At 35.5% G+C, this 18,974-nt stretch overlaps 1 protein-coding gene across 3 annotated transcripts in view; it reads right to left on the minus strand.

Annotated features, from left to right (window-relative positions):
- Positions 1-2,468: 2,468 nt before the first annotated feature.
- The window catches only part of LOC142342676 (uncharacterized), an 83,675-nt gene continuing 67,169 nt past the window's right edge, over positions 2,469-18,974 (minus strand). For all 3 annotated transcript variants that reach the window (XM_075394160.1, XM_075394159.1, XM_075394158.1), the window contains 4 exons: positions 13,212-13,420; positions 11,666-12,122; positions 8,637-8,858; positions 2,469-3,263 (listed from right to left, as the gene is read on the minus strand). In XM_075394160.1, coding sequence (XP_075250275.1) covers positions 2,842-3,263; positions 8,637-8,858; positions 11,666-12,122; positions 13,212-13,420 — 1,310 coding nt within the window. In that variant the 3' untranslated portion in view covers positions 2,469-2,841. The remainder of the gene's footprint in view (positions 3,264-8,636; positions 8,859-11,665; positions 12,123-13,211; positions 13,421-18,974) is intronic.

An 18,974-nucleotide genomic window follows, 5' to 3' on the forward strand; every position in this document is an offset into this window, starting at 1 on the left:
GTAGTGTTAGTGCCGTATATTAGTATACCATATCGTATTAAAGGTTTTATAAATACGTTGCAGCACCGCAATAGAATTTCCTTAGTAACAATTCTCATTTGGACCATTGTCCTTAGACAATTTTAAAGGAAGATTTAAAACAAACTAATTAAACCAATATTGGTGTACTTTTGACAATTAATAACCACCACTTGAGTTCACCGCATCTAATATTTTGAATGAAAAACTATTTAGATCACTTAAAATTCAAGAAGTCAAGAGTAACAAAATCACTCGAAAAGTGATATCGTTCAGACAAAGATTTTCACGAAAGGACACACGACTCGATAATTGCTTCATACAAGGTTCGAGAGCCATTATATTTCGTTTAAAAATTTTATGCAAATGATGCATACGGCAGTAGGAATTGAAAAAATGATTTCACGCCTCTTTAGTAACAAGAGTATTCAGTCTAAGTTTGATTTAAGTTCTTTCTAAACTCTGTCAAAACAATCGAACAAATTTTTACTGTCAAAACAATTGAACGAATTTTTTTTTCTAAAATTAGGCATGGGGTCTAAGAGGGGCTCAAGCGTGAGGAGTTAGAGATGGATAGACGACTGGACAAAAGGGAATTTGAGTGCTGAACCAGGTGGGGGTTCAAAGCATCAGGTGTAGGATAGTGGACGGGTGAAGTGGTGTGGCGAGGGGGAAAGAGAGACTGGGGGGGGGGGGGGGGGGGTTCAAACTATAAGGATTAAAAACCGCCATGAAACTCTCAAAACAGTTTTGGTGAATCGTATACTTAGAGGCTAGCAAGGCGCAGCATTCTAAGAGAGCTGCTCCACCACTTAACGCCCTCCAGGCTTCACCTGTTTATCCCGTTTGAGGACAAAAATTCGAAAGGGTCAGACCAAAAATTGGTCAAGAAAATCACATGAAAGACCACAGGACTTAGGTAATTGCTAAAATTCGTTTGAGGCCAATTAAAAATATTGCTTTCTTTCGCGGACTGACAGCATACCAATTGTATGAAAATTACCTTTAAAAAGAACATTGGAGTTTCCTATCAACTAGTGATTAAAATCTTGGTTTTAGCATCACGTTTGCCAACAAACATGAGATTTCGTCGTAAGCAGCCCAATTCCAAACATAGCTGGCAGATTGCCAGAAAATAGCCGCAATAGAATCGTAGATCGGCAGTCTAAAAAAACAGTAAAAAAGACAGACCAAAAAAATTCGTCTTTTCATTGAAGGCTGATCTGTTATATTTTGATTAAAAATCTGTATAAGTTATTGCTGCCTCTATTAGCTGATCTCAAATAACCTTCATTTAGAGTGACACACACCCATTTGACCTTATCTCTTTGAATTAAAGTAAATAAAAGTCAATTTCAAATTGAGGAAGTCATTTTTGAGAGTGAGGTAAGTCAAGTGTGACCAAAAATTTAATCACGCGCATGAACAAAAAAACTCGCTCCACCAAGAGCGAAAAATGACGTCACACATGCAATTCAGTTGAAATTGCATGAACGAATGAACAAAAAATGGCTGTGACGTCATATGGTCGTAACAAAAATCATGACGACGAAATAAAAAAACATAGCAGGACAAGTCCTGACGTACAATTCAAAGAATTTTCATTGACTAAACAGAAAACTAGACCAAGAACAGACTATCAATGGATTGGGAAAACCATTTACAAAAAAATCCGATCCAAAAAATCGAAAAAACAGTAAAAATCAGAGTGAAATTGCCGCATGTGAACAAAAAACCACTACCGAGAAACCGAATTTTTGTTCAAACACCGTTTTCGCACTCTACTTTAAAATTAGAGCGAAAAAAATTCACGCCGCAAAACCACTTTATTTTTCGCTCCATTTCCTGTTTCGGCGTGACCAAAATCACCACTCCAATTTGACTTCAAAAATCATGAAAATGTGTGAACAGATCTTAAAAAAAAAAGACAGCGCCCCAATACAATTCAAATTCTTTGAATTGTAAAAAACCAAGAGAAGAAGGCCAATAATAGCCCCAGCTATCGCTGTGCGGCTATTAAAAACCAATTAAATTGCTTTTTAACAGCTTCCAAAAATGGCCAGAATATAAACCGACATCGGCCGAATTGCTCTCGAGCGACTGTTGGGGCGATGCACTTTAGAGTGGGGTGCAAGCTGCAGAAACTTCTGAGTACAAAACGTCCGACTCATATGATGTGCGAACCCCATATCACTCCGATAAGAATCCGTTAACCACTAAGCTAAACGGACCATGTTCGCTAACCGCTCACAAGCGCTTCTCAACAACAGACTACGTTAACCGCTCACAAGCGCTTTTTTTAAGCAATTTTAATCACTACAAAAAATTCAAAAGTCAAGTGTAAAAACGAATGGTCCAGCTAAAATTTTGCATAAGACACACGTTTACAATAATTGGTTCGTTCGAGAGCAATTAAAAATATTTAAGCGCTAAAATACCGTGAGCCTTGATTAAAGACAAATAAACTTTATTTAAACTCAGTTAGATAACAAATTTGTTTGAAAAAAAAGCCAATGCTGCCAAGTTTAACTTTTACAGATAAAGCAATAAGACTCATTCATTGGCAAAGATTAATTATCAATAGTTTGGTTCATTCGCAGTCTACTGTTCAAAGAATACTCGCCCAGAAATTATTTTCGATATGCTCAGACCAGATTTTGAGTCACTTCCAAAATAATTTGCACTCCGATAACCACGATATACAAGCCACAGCGTTACGGTCTCAGGTTTCTCCACATCAGCTATATTCCATGAATTGGAGAGAATAAATATTGTTACAGAACTTCGAACATTGAGGTTGAAAAATGATTAAGTGGCAACATGTTATTCTTCCCAATTTTCGTTAAATGTATTAACCAAATGGAGGCAATCTTTGGTCGGGTAAGCAACTTGTGCCCTCAATTTTCTCCCAACCATTTCCGTCGGCAACTTCTTTTCAGCTGAGAGTATAAAACTAGCATCCCATGTGACAAGCGGGAACTCGTACCCCAAAAACTTTCCGGGCAACGAGAAAATATTGTTTCTCTTGGCGAACACGGTATCGCCCGTATCAATATCGTAAAAGACAAATTCAAGATCTGAAATAATGTCGTATAATTTGCATCGATGAATATCGGATTCCAGGATTGAATGTTTTCCGAGCGCATCGCTGGCAGGACTCTGAGAATCTATAGTTAATTTTTGACTTCTGACCAGAAAATAAGATCCAATTTGAAGGGAGCTAAGGGGGGCAATATCGCGCAGTTCTGAAACAAAACTAGTTGCAATTAACATAGGCGTCAGATTGCCGGGAAACAGCGGCGAGAACAGCTTGGCTCCCATTGGAATTGAAAGAGAAGAAATCAAGAGATAAATTGGCCACCTGGTATTTTCAAGAATTCTAAGGATTAGATTTGGGGTGTAATTTTTATATGACACATGTCAGAAACACAGCTGGCAGATTGCCAAAAATAACCACCGTTGACACCACTGACCGCTTTTGGGATTGAAACTAGGAGAAAAAATAAAGATAGCGGGCAAATTGACAGAAAAAAGCCGCCATTGACGCACATCAGGATTGAAAAAAAAATGAAAGAATTTATTTCATAGTGTCAAAAAGTTTTCTCATTGGGAGTGCAGTTTCAGTTAGATTCTAAAAAAATACTTGAATCGACTTCTAAACTGAAGATTACTAACCTTAATATCAATGCTAGCAACATCTCTTATGAACTTTCATAACCTTATGTGCTGTGATGATAAATGACCGGGCTTCATCCGTTTATCCCGTTTCTTTTGCTTTTGCTCTTTTGACATTGACCGTATGCACTATAATGCGTAAATAAATGTGTGAAAGAATTTAAATTCCATTCAGTTGAAACAATGAGTTAGGTAAGTAACGAGTCAAACGTGAAATATGTAAAACGTGATTAAAAGGTACATCAAATTTAAAAATAGCAAGACAAGTCCTGAAACAAAATCGACAGAATTGATGAAAAAACTAAGAACTACTGTTCGAGACCAACAGACCTTTTCAACAAGTTAAACTAATTTTAAGTTTCAAAAACTGTTCCAGTTTCTTCTGCAGTGTCATTAGATCGGATAAACGTGACTAGTTCAATATCTAAAAGGGAGAACAATAAGCCTTATACTAATAGCAGTATACTAAAAGAGAATCAGCCTCATTAGAAAAACGGATTTAAAAATTTAAAAAACGTCCTTTCCAACTTTAGTGTCATCGACGTCTTAAAACCAATAACAGCATCGGCACATATACACTGTGGGAACGAACTTTTACACTACCCCGGCAGCTTAGACTACCTCGGCAGAACAGAAAAAAAATGAAGTAAAAAGGCCAAAAGATAAGAGATTTGGCGACTTCGAATTCACTAAATCTTTCGAAAGAAGTGCCATCGTAGCTATTTCGATACGTAACTAACAAATCAAAACTTCATACCACAAAAATATCTTTTATTCGAAAAACAGAAAAACTTAGAAAAACTACAAGCCGGAAACACACAAAAAAATGCAACCCAGTCAAAACAATAAGACCTGTCAAAATAAAAAAAGAGTACAAAAAATTGATTTAAAACTCAAAAGTAAAACCAGATTGCCGGAAAATAGCCTTTGTTAATTCCCATAACCAAGAATGGGATTGAAAGAGGAAAAAACTTTTAAAATTTTTTTACAAACAGTTTTGAAGTGCAAACTATTGTGATGTCATTTTGGAGCTCCTGTTTCGTAGTGAGAAAACACAGGGGCTAGTATCAATACCAATAAGCACTAGAGATGTAACTAAGAGCAAAGTTCGAGTAACGGGCATCTAAAATTGGGCTATATGGGTTTATCCCGTTTCTGTTTCTGATTTCGTTTTTTGATACTGACTCTCTTCATTTTGCTTTGCTGAGCAACTAATGTCTAAAAAAAACTTTTAGCAGAATGAGAGAAGAGTGAAACTAGCCTAGATAAGTCAAAATGATGAACAAGCTGTGTACACGCAAAATGTTGAACAAGCTGTGAACTAAGGTAAAGCGAAAAAATTTTATTCGACGAAATAATAAATAGGAGCGCTAAATAGCCAGCTGAGAAGCCGAGGCGGCTATTAAAAAAGAACTGAACTCTTCTTTTAAATCAAACATAGCCGGCAGACTGCCGGAATAGCTGCGAAATAGACTTGCGTGCCGTAAAATACAGATGGAAAAAGATACAGAAATGAGTTGATAATAGTTATCGCCGCCGTCTATAAAACTTACAAGTTTATTTCAAAGGTTGTTTTTGGGTGCAAAAAATTTTTCCCTGTCGCGTCTCGAACCGGCGATCTCCGGATTAACAGCCAGTCGCCTTAACCACTCGGCTGTCGGACCATACAATCTGTTTTCTTACAATCAACTTTGTTTTAGGAACAGCAATTTAGGTCACGCAGAAAGCGTGAAATCAAGCGCGAAAAAGCCATTTAAGCAGTGACGAGACAGAATGTTCTAGAACAAATGTAAAACGAAAATGAAGCGTCAGACGACGAAACAAAAAAAAAACCAAGAGCACCGCAATATAGCTACGCTCAGCTTACAGCTTCGCAGCTATAATTACGAAAAACACTGGCTACCAATCGCAAAAAGGAAATAGCTTCAACTACCGTCGCATTTAATTTCTCTCTTGTGAACTTGGTCGTACTCACTACAAGAAATAAAACCTAAAAGACATTCAATTGAAACACCGAGTCTGGTAAGTCAGGAATCAAATGTGAAAGTCGTGACTGATGAAATACGCGATTAATTAAAAATTGACGAGTAAATTAGTGTCAATTAGTGATTGCAATTTCTCTGCAGGGCCATTTGATTGGATAAACATGACTAATTCGATGTCTAAAATGGAGGAAAATAAGCATAGTATTAATAGGAGTTAGCAGTATACTCAAAGGAACTTTGGTATCTGAACGCACTTAGTCTTTTTAAACATTAAGCCAGTGACCGGGTATTTATCTCTATCTTTTGATTCAGTTTTTAGCTCCTGAACATATTCGAGTAAATTTGCCCAGAGATCAAATGCCATTCAGTTGATACTGTGTTTGAGGTAAGACGGAAGTCAGATGTGAAAATGGTGACTTACGAAAATGTCATAGAAAAGTAAAAGAAGCCGAAAAAAGGCACAAAAAATCAACTTATCAGGCACACAGCAGCACAGGTCATTGAAAACGAAGATCTCATAAGTTTAGACAATCATTACTCAGGCAACAATTTTTGGATAGACTGAATTACTGTCCGAAGAAAAACTCAGGGACCTGAGAATCAGCCTCTTTAGAAAAACGGACTTAAAATTAAGATCAAAATTTCACTTCGAGCTTTTTAGAAAAAGTGTTATCGACGTCATTAAAACCAAGAGCATCGTACGCAGTGAACATTTACATTATGGGACTTAAGATGGTGACGGTTGCCTTTGCAGCACAGAAAACAAATAAAGTAAAAACGGATTAAAAAATTTGGTGGAACTCGACCTCACTAAAGGTTTTAAAAAGCGCCATCGTAGTAATCGAGACCTGTCAAAATGAAAACAAGGAGAATGTAAACCAAACAGATTTACAACTGTTATCAAAAATCACTAGCAAATAGACGCAACAAAGATATAGCATCAATTTAGTTTAGTCAGAAAGTCTATAACAAGTGTCATTAAGAAGTCTATATAACAAAACCAATAAGTACAACCAGGCAAGGCTAAAAAACTGACAAATATTTTTTGAACAAATCACGTCGTTGAAACAGTTATGGATGAATTCAAACCTATGATAAAATATTCTCAGAGACACAATGAAAGCAGTCATGAACGCCACCAAGTTATGAACGATCCAGACATGAAACAAAGAATTCGGAAACGGGCAAAACTCACAGGCAAACTGAAAACAAGTAGTGTCAAAGTTGTTAAACTTATAAATTCAAACGAAAAATAGCTGCGATAACACCTCATCAGACAGCTAACGAGATCTACCAATAATGACATGAAATAACAGGTTAATAAGAACAACAATAAAAGCGGCCAAACTCAAAGAATCAGCGATAACTTTTTCAAAACAAGTAGTATGAAAGAAGTTAAAACGTTAGATTTGAATTGAAAGCGTTCAAATTGAAACCGCATTAAAGTACAATTGAGACAGTCATTAATGAGCTTAAGAGACAGGACAAAACAAAATCCACAAATATGGGCAAAACTCAAAAATTCACATTTTATGAAAAAGGTAGTGTCTAAGTCAAATAAACGGTTAGCTGCCCATTGATTTTTTTCAAAAATCAAATTAATGATTCATTAGAACACATTCGTCAGCTTCTGAAAACAACAGTAAACATACCCGGCAGATTGCCGGAAAATAGCCGCCGTTGATTCCAATAAGCATGATTGGGATTGAAATAACAGAAGATATTGAAAAAAAAAGATTTTTGTACAAAAACATTTTTTTAAGTCCGATTTATTTTGATGGCATTTCGTAGTTGAATATACTTCTGTTTCTTAGAGAGAGGCTACAGGGGCTACTATCAATAGCAATAAGCATTATAGATGGTAAATAAGACTTATAGGAACGACGTTCAAATAGCGGGCATCTAAAATTGGGCTTTATGAGTTTATCCCGTTTCTATTTCTGACTTCAATTTTTATACTGACTCTGTTCATTTTGAATTGCTTTGCTGAGCAACTGATGTTCAAATTCACTTTTAGCAGAATGAGAGAAGAGAGAAACTAGCCTACAGAAGTCAAAAAGATTTCACGCAAAATGTTGAAAAGGCGGCAAAATGAGGTAGAGCGGAACATTTTTTTTATTCGACGAAGTAAAAAAACATAGCAGGGTAAGTCCTGACGTACAATTCAAAGAATTTTCATTGACTAAACAGAAAACTAGACCTAGAACGGACTATGAATGGATTGGAAAAACCATTTAGAAAAATATTCGATCCAAAAAATTGAAAAAAACTGAAAAAATCAAAGTGAAATTGCCGCATGTGAACAAAAAACCACTAGCGAGAAAGCGAATTTTTTTTTTCAAACACCATTTGCTCACTCTACTTTAAAATTAGAGCGAAAAAATTTCACGCCGCAAAACCACTCGCTTTTTCGCTCCATTTCCTGTTGCGGCGTGACCAAAATCACTACTCCAATTTGACTTCAAAAATCATGAAAATGTGTGAACAGATCTTAAAAAAAAGACAGCGCCCCAATACAATTCAAATTCTTTGAATTGTAAAAAAATAGGAGCGCTATAATAGCCGGCTGAGAAGATGAGGGCGGCTATTAAACAGAAATCAAATAGCCTCACGTGAAAATTTAAAAACCGAAAATTTGTTCAAACGCTCTGTTCTCACTCCATTTAAAAAGGAATTCGAAAAAATTTTGCTCAACAAAAAGTCGAAAAAAGTGTGAAACTATCTTGAAAAGATAAGATGTTAGTTGACGTATAATATGCATTGAACGTTCATTAGAGACTATATCAAATTTGGCAAATCTTAAACCTAAGAAAAGATAATTCATCAACACGTGCTCAAGACTGGTCGCACCGTACAGATAGCAACATAAGATCTCATCTCATATACTATACAATTCGTTCGTTTTAAAAATCCAGTATTTAGCCTTTATCCCCCAAAACACTCCATTAGTGAAACTACCTTTCGAGGCCTCAATGAGTTTCCTTTTGAGTCTATCAAAGATATCGTAGAGCTCAAGCAACACTATTTTCAGGTGTCGTCCAGCATTGAGTGCTACTACTGTGAAAGTAGCAGTCTGTCCATGCTTCAGGTAGTCACAGGGTTGAAGCCGGCGAAAGGGCCGCTGACAGTTGAGGAATATTGCAGATTTGTCAATCAGGTAACTGGGCGAGGGAGACAAATCTAGACACAATGTCGAAATATGTTAGCAAGATAATAAGCGTGATAATTCGACGAGCCTCTAGGCGATTAGACACGGCATTTCTTAAAATATTACACAGATAGATAATGAATTTGGCACATATTTTAACTTCTAATACGTATTCTATGAACAAATTATTCAGATATTTGGTTCAAATAGTAGCATGCGGTATAATGATTGGCAGCTCAGGATAACTGAGTCGGATCTGTAAAACCTTTTAGATCCAACATTTTCAAACATAGCTGGCAGATTGTCAGAAAATAGCCACAATAGCTTCATAGATCTGCAGTCTCAAAAAAACAGTAAGACAGACCAAAAAAATTAGTCTTTTCATTGAAGGCTGAGATGTTAAATTTTGATTAAGAATCTGTATAAATTATTGCTGACTCTATTAGCTGCTCTCGAATAGCCTTCATTTATAGTTACGCATATTCACTTGACCTTATCTCTCTGAATTAAAGTAAATAAAAGTCAATTTCAAAGTGAGGAAGTCATTTTTGAGAGTGAGGTAAGTCAAGTCTGACCAAAAATTTAACCACGCGAATGAACAAAAAAAACTTGCTCCACTAAGAGCAAAAAACGACGTCACGCACGCACTTCAGTTGAAATTGCATGAACGAATGAACAAAAAAAGCAGATTTGAAGTGGTTGTGACGTCATATGGTCGTAACAAAAATCTTGACGACGAAATAAAAAAACATAGCATGACAAGTCCTGAAAAACAATTCAAACTGAATGAAAAACTTAGAAGTACCTGACCAACAGATCAACTAAACAATACCAGCCAAAACACAAACGAAATCACCTAAAAAATTGAGAAATTAACATAGCTGGCAGATTGCCAGAAAATAGCTGCAATAGATTCGTAGATCGGCAGTCTAAAAAAACAGTAAAAAAAGACAGACCAAAAAATTCGTCTTTTCATTGAAGGCTGATCTGTTATATTTTGATTAAAAATCTGTAAAAGTTATTGCTGCCTCTATTAGCTGATCTCAAATAACCTTCATTTAGAGTGACACACACCCATTTGACCTTATCTCTTTGAATTAAAGTAAATAAAAGTCAATTTCAAATTGAGGAAGTCATTTTTGAGAGTGAGGTAAGTCAAGTGTGACCAAAAATTTAATCACGCGCATGAACAAAAAAACTCGCTCCACTAAGAGCGAAAAATGACGTCACACATGCAATTCAGTTGAAATTGCATGAACGAATGAACAAAAAGTGGCTGTGACGTCATATGGTCGTAACAAAAATCATGACGACGAAATAAAAAGAAACCAAGAGAAGGCCAATAATAGCCCCAGCTATCGCTGTGCGGCTATTAAAAACAATCAAACTAAACAAAAATATACTCATTGCTAAAACTCTTGAAACTTTTACCCCAAAGGCAAAATTTGACCCCTTTAAATATACCTATTTCAAAAATATGTCCAAAGCCAATTTTTGATTCTGAAATTGGTCCAGTTTTATATCTGCAAGACCTCAAAAAAATCGTTGGCCCTTGAAGATCGATTAACTCGAAAATGACCAAGAAATTTAAAATAAAATCAATCGAAAATTTTAATGAAAAGTTGCCGAAAATTGTGATATTAATATCTTCAGAATCATTTCTGTGTATCTATAGGCTATCCAGTTATCCAATTGAACCCTTTACAAAAATCATTGTCTCAAAGATCAACAGGCAATAAATTTTAGAAAAAATGTCAAATTTCAAAAAATAGATTCGTTCTATTAAAATGTTGAAAACCATTCAATTGCCCCTAGCAACTATTTAATAACATACTATCAAACCCTGCATGGGGTTACCTGAAAGTTGAAGTTGAAAAGTTAAATTGTTGAAAACAAATTTATTGAACTAACAGCTATGCAGTAACTTTTTATAAGTCAGTGGAATAGATTTTCTGGCACGTGAGAATGGACAAACCAAAAATTGACAAAAACTTAAACCTTAAAATTGCAGACTTCATCAAAAAAATGCTAAAATTCTGGACATTAAAATGTTGAAAACCAATCCATTGTTACTAGAAACTATGCAGTGCCCTATTATCAACCCTTAAATTAGATTCCCTGGCCCCTGAAGCTGGAAAAACTCAAAAAATGAAAAAAAAATTCAAAAAACTTGACAATTGCAAAAATTATTATCATTTTGCGTGTTTGTGCTTGTAGTACCTAAACATATAGCTCATAAAATGGTCATAATAAGTAATTTTGTCTCGCAAAAGACCTTCATCAACTTTTAAAAACTTCTACCTAAGGCTAATCGAACAAAAAACTAAAAAAAAAACAGAAAAAAACATGAAACCATTTTGAGCCCAAAAACTAAAAATGAATTTTAAACCTTAAATTAAGGCCATCCCAGCGGCTGCACAGCCCTCAGCACTTGAAGGACTACTAAAACCCACATTGGGCCTCTAGTGAAACTTAATGCCCGCAGCGCTTTACCTGTTTATCCCGTTTTGCAAGATCAAAGACATTGAAATATGTGTGAACATATCTTTAAAAAAAACACAGCGCCCCAATACAATTCAAATTCTTTGAATTGTAAAAAAACCAAGAAGGCCAATAATAGCCGCAGCTATCGCTGTGCGGCTATTAAAAAACAAAAACTGCAAACTGTTTAGACACACTAGAGAGGTGAAAGTTCTATCATACTAACGTCCCTGAAACGAAATTTAGAACGCAAAGACTTTTTGTAAAGATTCACGGAAAGGTCACCAAGGAAAACGGTATGATTATATGATGTATTTAAAAGAGGACTGGGTTGGGGTCAAGAGAACTAGTTTAATACCTCTATTAGTGTCCTGGTAGTCCCCTTCTGTTACCTCAAGCGAATACAAGACTTCAGACAACAGCTGTCCATCAGGTAAAGTGAGGATAACACTATTCGAATCATAAATTTCTGCGGAAGTACACGTGAGTACTCGCTGATCATCAATCAACAGGTTAATATAATCCTCATGATTCTCCGGATAATAATCAATGTCAGCTAATGTATAACAAGCAACTTGTTGAGGAAGTTTGGAGAAGGCAGGCTGGAAGGGTTCCGGATCTCTGAGCATATCTTGGGAGACCTCGCATGAGTATCCCTGGTCAACAAATAGCACCAAGAAGTGATCAGGTTCAACTGATGAGACAACTCCACGGGAGAATAACTGTGTTCGCTTATCGTAGGCCACGTAGAGCTGCCCCACATTGGGCTGTGATATGATGTTTGAAATGTCGTGCAGATATTTGTATGTATTGATCTGAAAGAAACGTTCTTGCGTAGGGATTGATTTCTTATGACCGATCTTTTACTTTCTATTGGAAACAAATTAACATGCTAATTGCTCCATCAACATTGTAATATGCCAATCTCACCTTTTCGATATTTTTTTTATTTTTTAAAACTTTATCACAAGGCATGAAGCTAGTGAAAGTCAATTAAAATTCTCTTCTAAAACTGGCATCTTTTGGAAAGTTGCTCGTGAAAAAAAAATTCCACATTATTATTATCAATGTCAGATTGAGAATAAATGAATGGTTTTGGCTTAAGTTTTTTTTAACTTGATTTTATTTTCAATTTGAGCATTTTTGATTAAATGCTTGTTCAATTTCATCAATTTGAGAAAATGAATAAATTGAGGTAATTTTTGAACAATTTCTCCTCAATCCGCTATCCCCGGTTGGCATTTTGCAGATAGGTATTTTCTTCTCCTTACGATTTTCTAAAGCCGCTAATTGAGTGCACTTATCTTAGAACTCTAATTTCGTGTCCCAAACTTCCAAATATTCTCAAAACTGTGATGCGAGTTCATAACGGAAGCAACCAAACAAGACTTCCTTGATCTCATGATCAAGGAAAGATCAAGAAGCTACAAACGTCCACAACTCGCAAGCATCAATTTTTATCAAATTTCATCAATTTTGTCCTCCACTGCAGCAATCAGTCAAACTGTTGGATTTCAACACGCGACTTTAGCAAAATTCTATCTAAGACTGAAAGACTAATATTGAGCATGAGCTATTTCTTACTGAATAGAGAATTCCAGCTCCCTGAGTTGTCAGTTGAATTTCTCTTTTTTTATTTTCTTATCCTTTCGCCTTCTCTATAGCTTTTCCGCTATAAAAAATGATTTTGGTAGCTTTAAAGTATTAAACCTGAATATGTTTGAGGAGGAAAAAATAAACTAAAGCTTTCAACCTCTATTTAACATAACACGATACGTCCAAAAGTGCTACATATAATTTAGTATATAAACAGTGCCTCTAAACAAATGGAGGAAAACTCAGCAAGAGCGCGGAGGGTGATACATAAATGTTTTTGTTAACAAGAGTGAGCATAGCAAACTGACCTCTAAGAGTAGCTGATCTAAGTAGTCAGAGCCTGTCCAATCTCTGCCTCTTCCAGCTTCTGCAGGACTAGAGAGTACTTTGAGGAAAAAAGTACCCAAAGGGTCCACGTGGGAAATGACACACTTAGTTTCAGGAGAATTTGAACGTTGATGTTGTGAATGGTAAGACTGAGGTAGGGGAGGACGCAGAAGGTCCCAAATGATAGAAGCTGAAACAAACCTTGATTATCAGCGCAGTTTAAAAAACATAGCTGGCAGATTGCCAGAAAATAGCCGCAATAGATTCGTAGATCTGCAGTCTCAAAAAAAGACAGACCAAAAAAATTCGTCTTTTCATTGAAGGCTGATATGTTATATTTTGTTTAAAAAACTGTATAAGTTTTTGCTGTCTCTATTGGCTGCTCTCAAATAACCTTCATTTAGAGTGACATACACCCATTTGACCTTATCTCTGAATTAAAGTAAAAAAGTCCAATTTCAAACTGAGGAAGTCATTTTTGTGAGTGAGGCAAGTCGAGTGTGACCAAAAATTTAATCACGCGAATGAACAAAAAACTCACTCCACTAAGAGCGAAAATGACGTCACACACGCACTTCAGTTGAAATTGCAAGAACGAATGAACAAAAAGCAGATTTGAAGTGGTTGTGACGTCATATGGTCGTAACAAAAATCGCGACGACGAAAGAAAAAAACATAGCAGGACAAGTCCTGACGTACATTCCAAAGAATTTTCATTGACTAAACAGAAAACTAGACCAAGAACGGAATATGAATGGATTGGGAAAAACCATTCAGAAAAAAATCCGATCCACAAAATTGAAAAAAACTGAAAAAATCAAAGTGAAACTGCCGCATGTGAACAAAAAACCACTAGCGAGAAAGCGAATTTTTTTTCACTAGCGAGACAGCGAATTTTTTTTCAAACATGGTTTTCTCACTCTACTATAAATTTAGAGCGAAAAAATTTCACGCCGCAAAACCAATCGCTTTTTCGCTCCACTTCCTGTTTCGGCGTGACCAAAATCACTACTCCAATTTGACTTCAAAAATAATGAAAATGTGTGAACAGATCTTAAAAAAACATAGCCGGAAGAATTCCGGAAACGACTCGAAGGAGAAAATTGCCCATACCTATGGCTAAACGACTCCAACAACTATTGAGAACCCTGCATCTCCACAAATGCCATAAAAAATTAAGGAAAAATAGAAACGGCATTCAAAAACCAAAAACAAATTGAAAAAAAAAACAACTAGAAAAACTTAATGACTTGTTTTTAATAGTACAAAGAAAAATAAAGCCTAATAAAATTCCTTTCCAATTAGAGCAATGAAAAACTCGCAAATCAGTGGGCAAATCATAATAGGTTAAGAAACTTGTCTAAGAGTAAAAAAAGAAAAACTACAAAAAAATAAGAAAAATGGTTTAAAATTTCTCAATTTTTCTGTCAAATTTCCTAAAAAAATGACTGATATCAAGAAAACTTTAGCCAATTGGTATCTGAATATTCTTTAAGTAACAATCTTCTATTCAAATCCCATTTAAAGCATTAAAACAAAAAAATCAGGCAAAAAATCATTAAATTTCGTCCAAAAATCAGCACAACTGATCAAAAACCTCCAAATTAGCATTAAACAAAAATAAAGTACTTGAAACCTTCAATTCCTATCCAAACAAGCCTAAAACTAATACAATATCATAATCAAACCTCATAACCATCAAAAATTGGAAAAAACTGCTTTTAAAAGCCGCACGTGAACAAAAAATTCCGCTCGCTGAGAAAATTTTTTCACACATCAATTTCTCGCTGTCTCAAAAACAGCAGTATGAACGAAAATCACTCTTTTCGCTCCGCTCTTCACTTTTGTTCAGCACCAAAATCACGCGTTTCATTTCCCGCTTCAAAAATCACACCAATAAAACTGATTAAAAAAAGGACTTCTCCAATATTCCTCTTCGAGTAGTAAAAAAGACAGCGCCCCAATACAACTCAAATTCTTTGAATTGTTAAAAACCAAGAGAAGGCCAATAATAGCCCCAGCTATCGCTGTGGGGCTATTGAAAACACTTATAATCAAGAGATTTTGAGTAATGTTCAAGACTATAAAAAAGAGGTACATCAGTTTCTGCCGACCACGCTGTTATAATGTCTTTACAAGCTATTGTAATACAAAAACATAGCCGGCAGATTGCCCGAATAGCTGCGAAAGAATAGACCTGCGTGCCATATAATAGAGATAGAAACAGATACAGATCTAAATTGAAAAAAAATCGACGCCGCTCAAAAAACTAGGCTAAAAAACATTCAGAGACAAATCAATAAAGCTCGTTAAAATTCATTCCACAGAAGCCTCTTATTAGGGACCTTTATTGCACTTATGAGTTCCTTTGACCTTAAACAAATTCAATTTAAACCTAAGTTTTAAAGTGCTAAAGTCATTTTAGTGAGTGAGATAAGTCACGTATGATCAAAATCTAATCACGCAAATAACCTAAAAACTTTCGCTTAAGCGAGTGAGAAATGTCGTCACGCTCGCAAATGCCGTTAGTGAGAAGAAGAAGTCATTCAGAAAATTTAAATTTTTCAGCTTTGCTGTGTGAACAAATGTAAAACGAAAAAGAGCGTCAGACGACGAAACAAAAAACATAGCAGGACAAGTCCTGACGTAAAATTCAAAGAATTTTCATTGACTAAACAGAAAAACTAGACTTAGAATGGACTGTGAGTGAATTGAGAAAACCATTTTTTTAAAAATCAGATAAAAAAATAAGAAAAAAACAGAAAATCAATGTCAAAATGCCGCATGTGAACAAAAAAACCACTAGCGAGAAATTAAAATTTAATTCAAACAAAAAAAACTAGGCCTAGAATGAGCTGTGAATGGATTGGGAAAACCATCTAGAAAAAAATCCGATCCAAAAAATCGAAAAAACAGTAAAAATCAGAGTGAAATTGCCGCATGTGAACAAAAAACCACTACCGAGAAACCTAATTTTTGTTCAAACACCGTTTTCTCACTCTACTTTAAAATTAGAGCGAAAAAAATTCACGCCGCAAAACCACTCGCTTTTTCGCTCCATTTCCTGTTTCGACGTGACCAAAATCACTACTCCAATTTGACTTCAAAAATCATGAAAATGTGTGAACAGATCTTAAAAAAAAAGACCGCCCCAATACAATTCAAATTCTTTGAATTGTAAAAAACCAAGAGCACCGCATTATAGCTACGCTCAGCTTACAGCCTCGCAGCTATAATGAAAGAGAAAGCACCAGCTGAGTAAAAGAAATGTTTCAAGATTTGGCGTAGGAAACGTTGACACGGATTGGGTTTTGGAAATAAAGTCTGACCGATCTTCAAACTTGCGCCAACTGTCAATTGATATAATCAAGCCCTCAGGCGAACAAATAAAACTATCTTGTTCCACATTTGATAGCCGACAACACTATTAGCTCATATTATTAATCTGTCTGAAAACTGATTGACACGCCATCAGCATTTTCCATTTTTCAAACATCTCCGAGCAAAAATTTACAAAAGTCCTCAAAAATTAGACTAGTTTTAGAATTATGCGTATAGCTTCGAGCTATAAAACCAACAGAAAGGTTCGGTTATGTGCGTTTGCCCACAAATTTCTAACAAGGCTTATCAACATTTCATTACCGCTCAACCTCTGCTCAGATTTTTCACTACACCGCAAAACGCAGAGCATTGATTATTTTTGGGGCGTTTCGGACAGCAGTGACAACACGTCGAGGTATTTTCTCACTTTGAGTCAGCAACTCTCACCGTCAACAATCGATACGTTAACCTTGAACAAAGGTGACGAAAAGTGGATAAATTTTGTCATTCTTTTCACAGATCACGTTACAAATTTCCGCAAATAAGGCGGTCATCAACTAGATCTATAACTTGGTCTAAACAACCAGGTAGAGGGTGGACTGGGGATGTGAGTGGTAGGATGGGGAGAGAAGTAATTGATAGAGGGGGGGGGGGGGTCAGAATTTTTAAAATTAAGAACCACCCTTCACACCATGAAATTGTCTCCTCAAAACAGTTTTGAATCAATTGCATTCCTCAGAGACTGTTTAGGCGTAAGGTTCTTTATGCCCTCCGAGCGTTACCTGCTAATACCGTTTTCGAGGACGAAAAGTTAAATGATTCAGATGAAAAATCGGTCAAGCGAAAAATTACACAAAAAAGACCGCAGGACTAATATAATTGCTACAAACTTCATTTGAGAGCAATTAAAAAGCGAGCATGATGAACATATTTAAAACATAGCTGGCAGATTGCCAGAAAATAGCCGCAATAGATTCGTAGATCGTCAGTCTAAAAAAACAGTAAGACAGACCAAAAAAATTCGTCTTTTCATTGAAGGCTGATCTGTTATATTTTGATTAAAAATCTGTATAAGTTATTGCTGCCTCTATTAGCTGATCTCAAATAACCTTTATTTAGAGTGACACACACCCATTTGACCTTATCTCTTTGAATTAAAGTAAATAAAAGTCAATTTCAAAGTGAGGAAGTCATTTTTGAGAGTGAGGTAAGTCAAGTGTGACCAAAAATTTAATCACGCGCATGAACAAAAAAAAACTCGCTCCACTAAGAGCGAAAAATGACGTCTAACATGCAATTCAATTGAAATTTCATGAACGAATGAACAAAAAGTGGCTGTGACGTCATATGGTCGTAACAAAAATCATGACGACGAAATAAAAAAAACATAGCCGGAAGAATTCCGGAAGCGACTCGAAGCGTTAAAATTTTGCTAAAAAAACCATAATTAGAGCGGAAGCCACTGCCTTTTTTATTAAACTATTAACTCACGACCTCTCCAGGTCTGCTGTAAAAAATGGTGAAACAACTGTCAACAAGAGAAACAAAATGCGGCAAAATTTTATATTATTGAAAACGTTTGGTAACGTTAAAAAATCCAAAATAATTAAGGTGGTTAAAAACCTGATAGTCTGAAAAAGCTGGCAAGGTTATCAATAGCGCTCAAATAATTCATGATCCTAATCTGAAAAAGATCGCGAAAGCAAACGGCAGATAATAATCTTAGAATCTAAGTTAAATCTTTTCAAAAAAGAAAGCTCAAGTTTAAGAATCAGAAAACACCCATAATTACACTTCTAATCACTTCGATTAAGACAAAAAACAACACACACATACTGTTCCTTTTTGTACATAAGCTAGACAACATGATTTCATACTAAATAAAAAATTAAATTGATCATAGAAAAGACAAGCAGCAGAAGAATATTCAAAGGCAAAAAATCGTTTAAATTAAAACCAAGGCCGGAAGAAAGCTGCAGTAAATAGTCATAAGTGGAAAATTTGGAAGAAGCTTGCTATCAAACTCTCAGTACTGCCTTTTCTTGAATGAAATCAATTGCACACCAAAGAAATGACGAAAATCTAAGAAAAAGCTTAAATCATTTATTTTTAACAACCGAAAAAATCAATATACCGAAAATAAATTTAGGTGCCAGGACAAAACTAGAATGATACTAACTAGAATGTGAAGAATATGGGCACAATGTAAGGAACACCGTAACAAAAAAACTTTCTTGATTTTTGAAGGTTAAAAATCAATTTAAAAAATTCAAGAAAAACGAATACATTTCATTGTTCAGTATTCAAGACAGAGAAAAGATAACTAGTCATCCGATACAACGATCTATCCTCCTGAAGAGACTAAAAAATAGGAAAAAGCAGAATTCATAAATAAGAAGCATCGAAACATTTTGCAAAAAAAA

The sequence above is a fragment of the Convolutriloba macropyga genome, chromosome 7 (assembly GCF_964194025.1).
Source record: "Convolutriloba macropyga chromosome 7, txConMacr16.3, whole genome shotgun sequence".
In the NCBI taxonomy this organism is placed as follows: Eukaryota; Metazoa; Xenacoelomorpha; order Acoela; family Convolutidae; genus Convolutriloba; species Convolutriloba macropyga.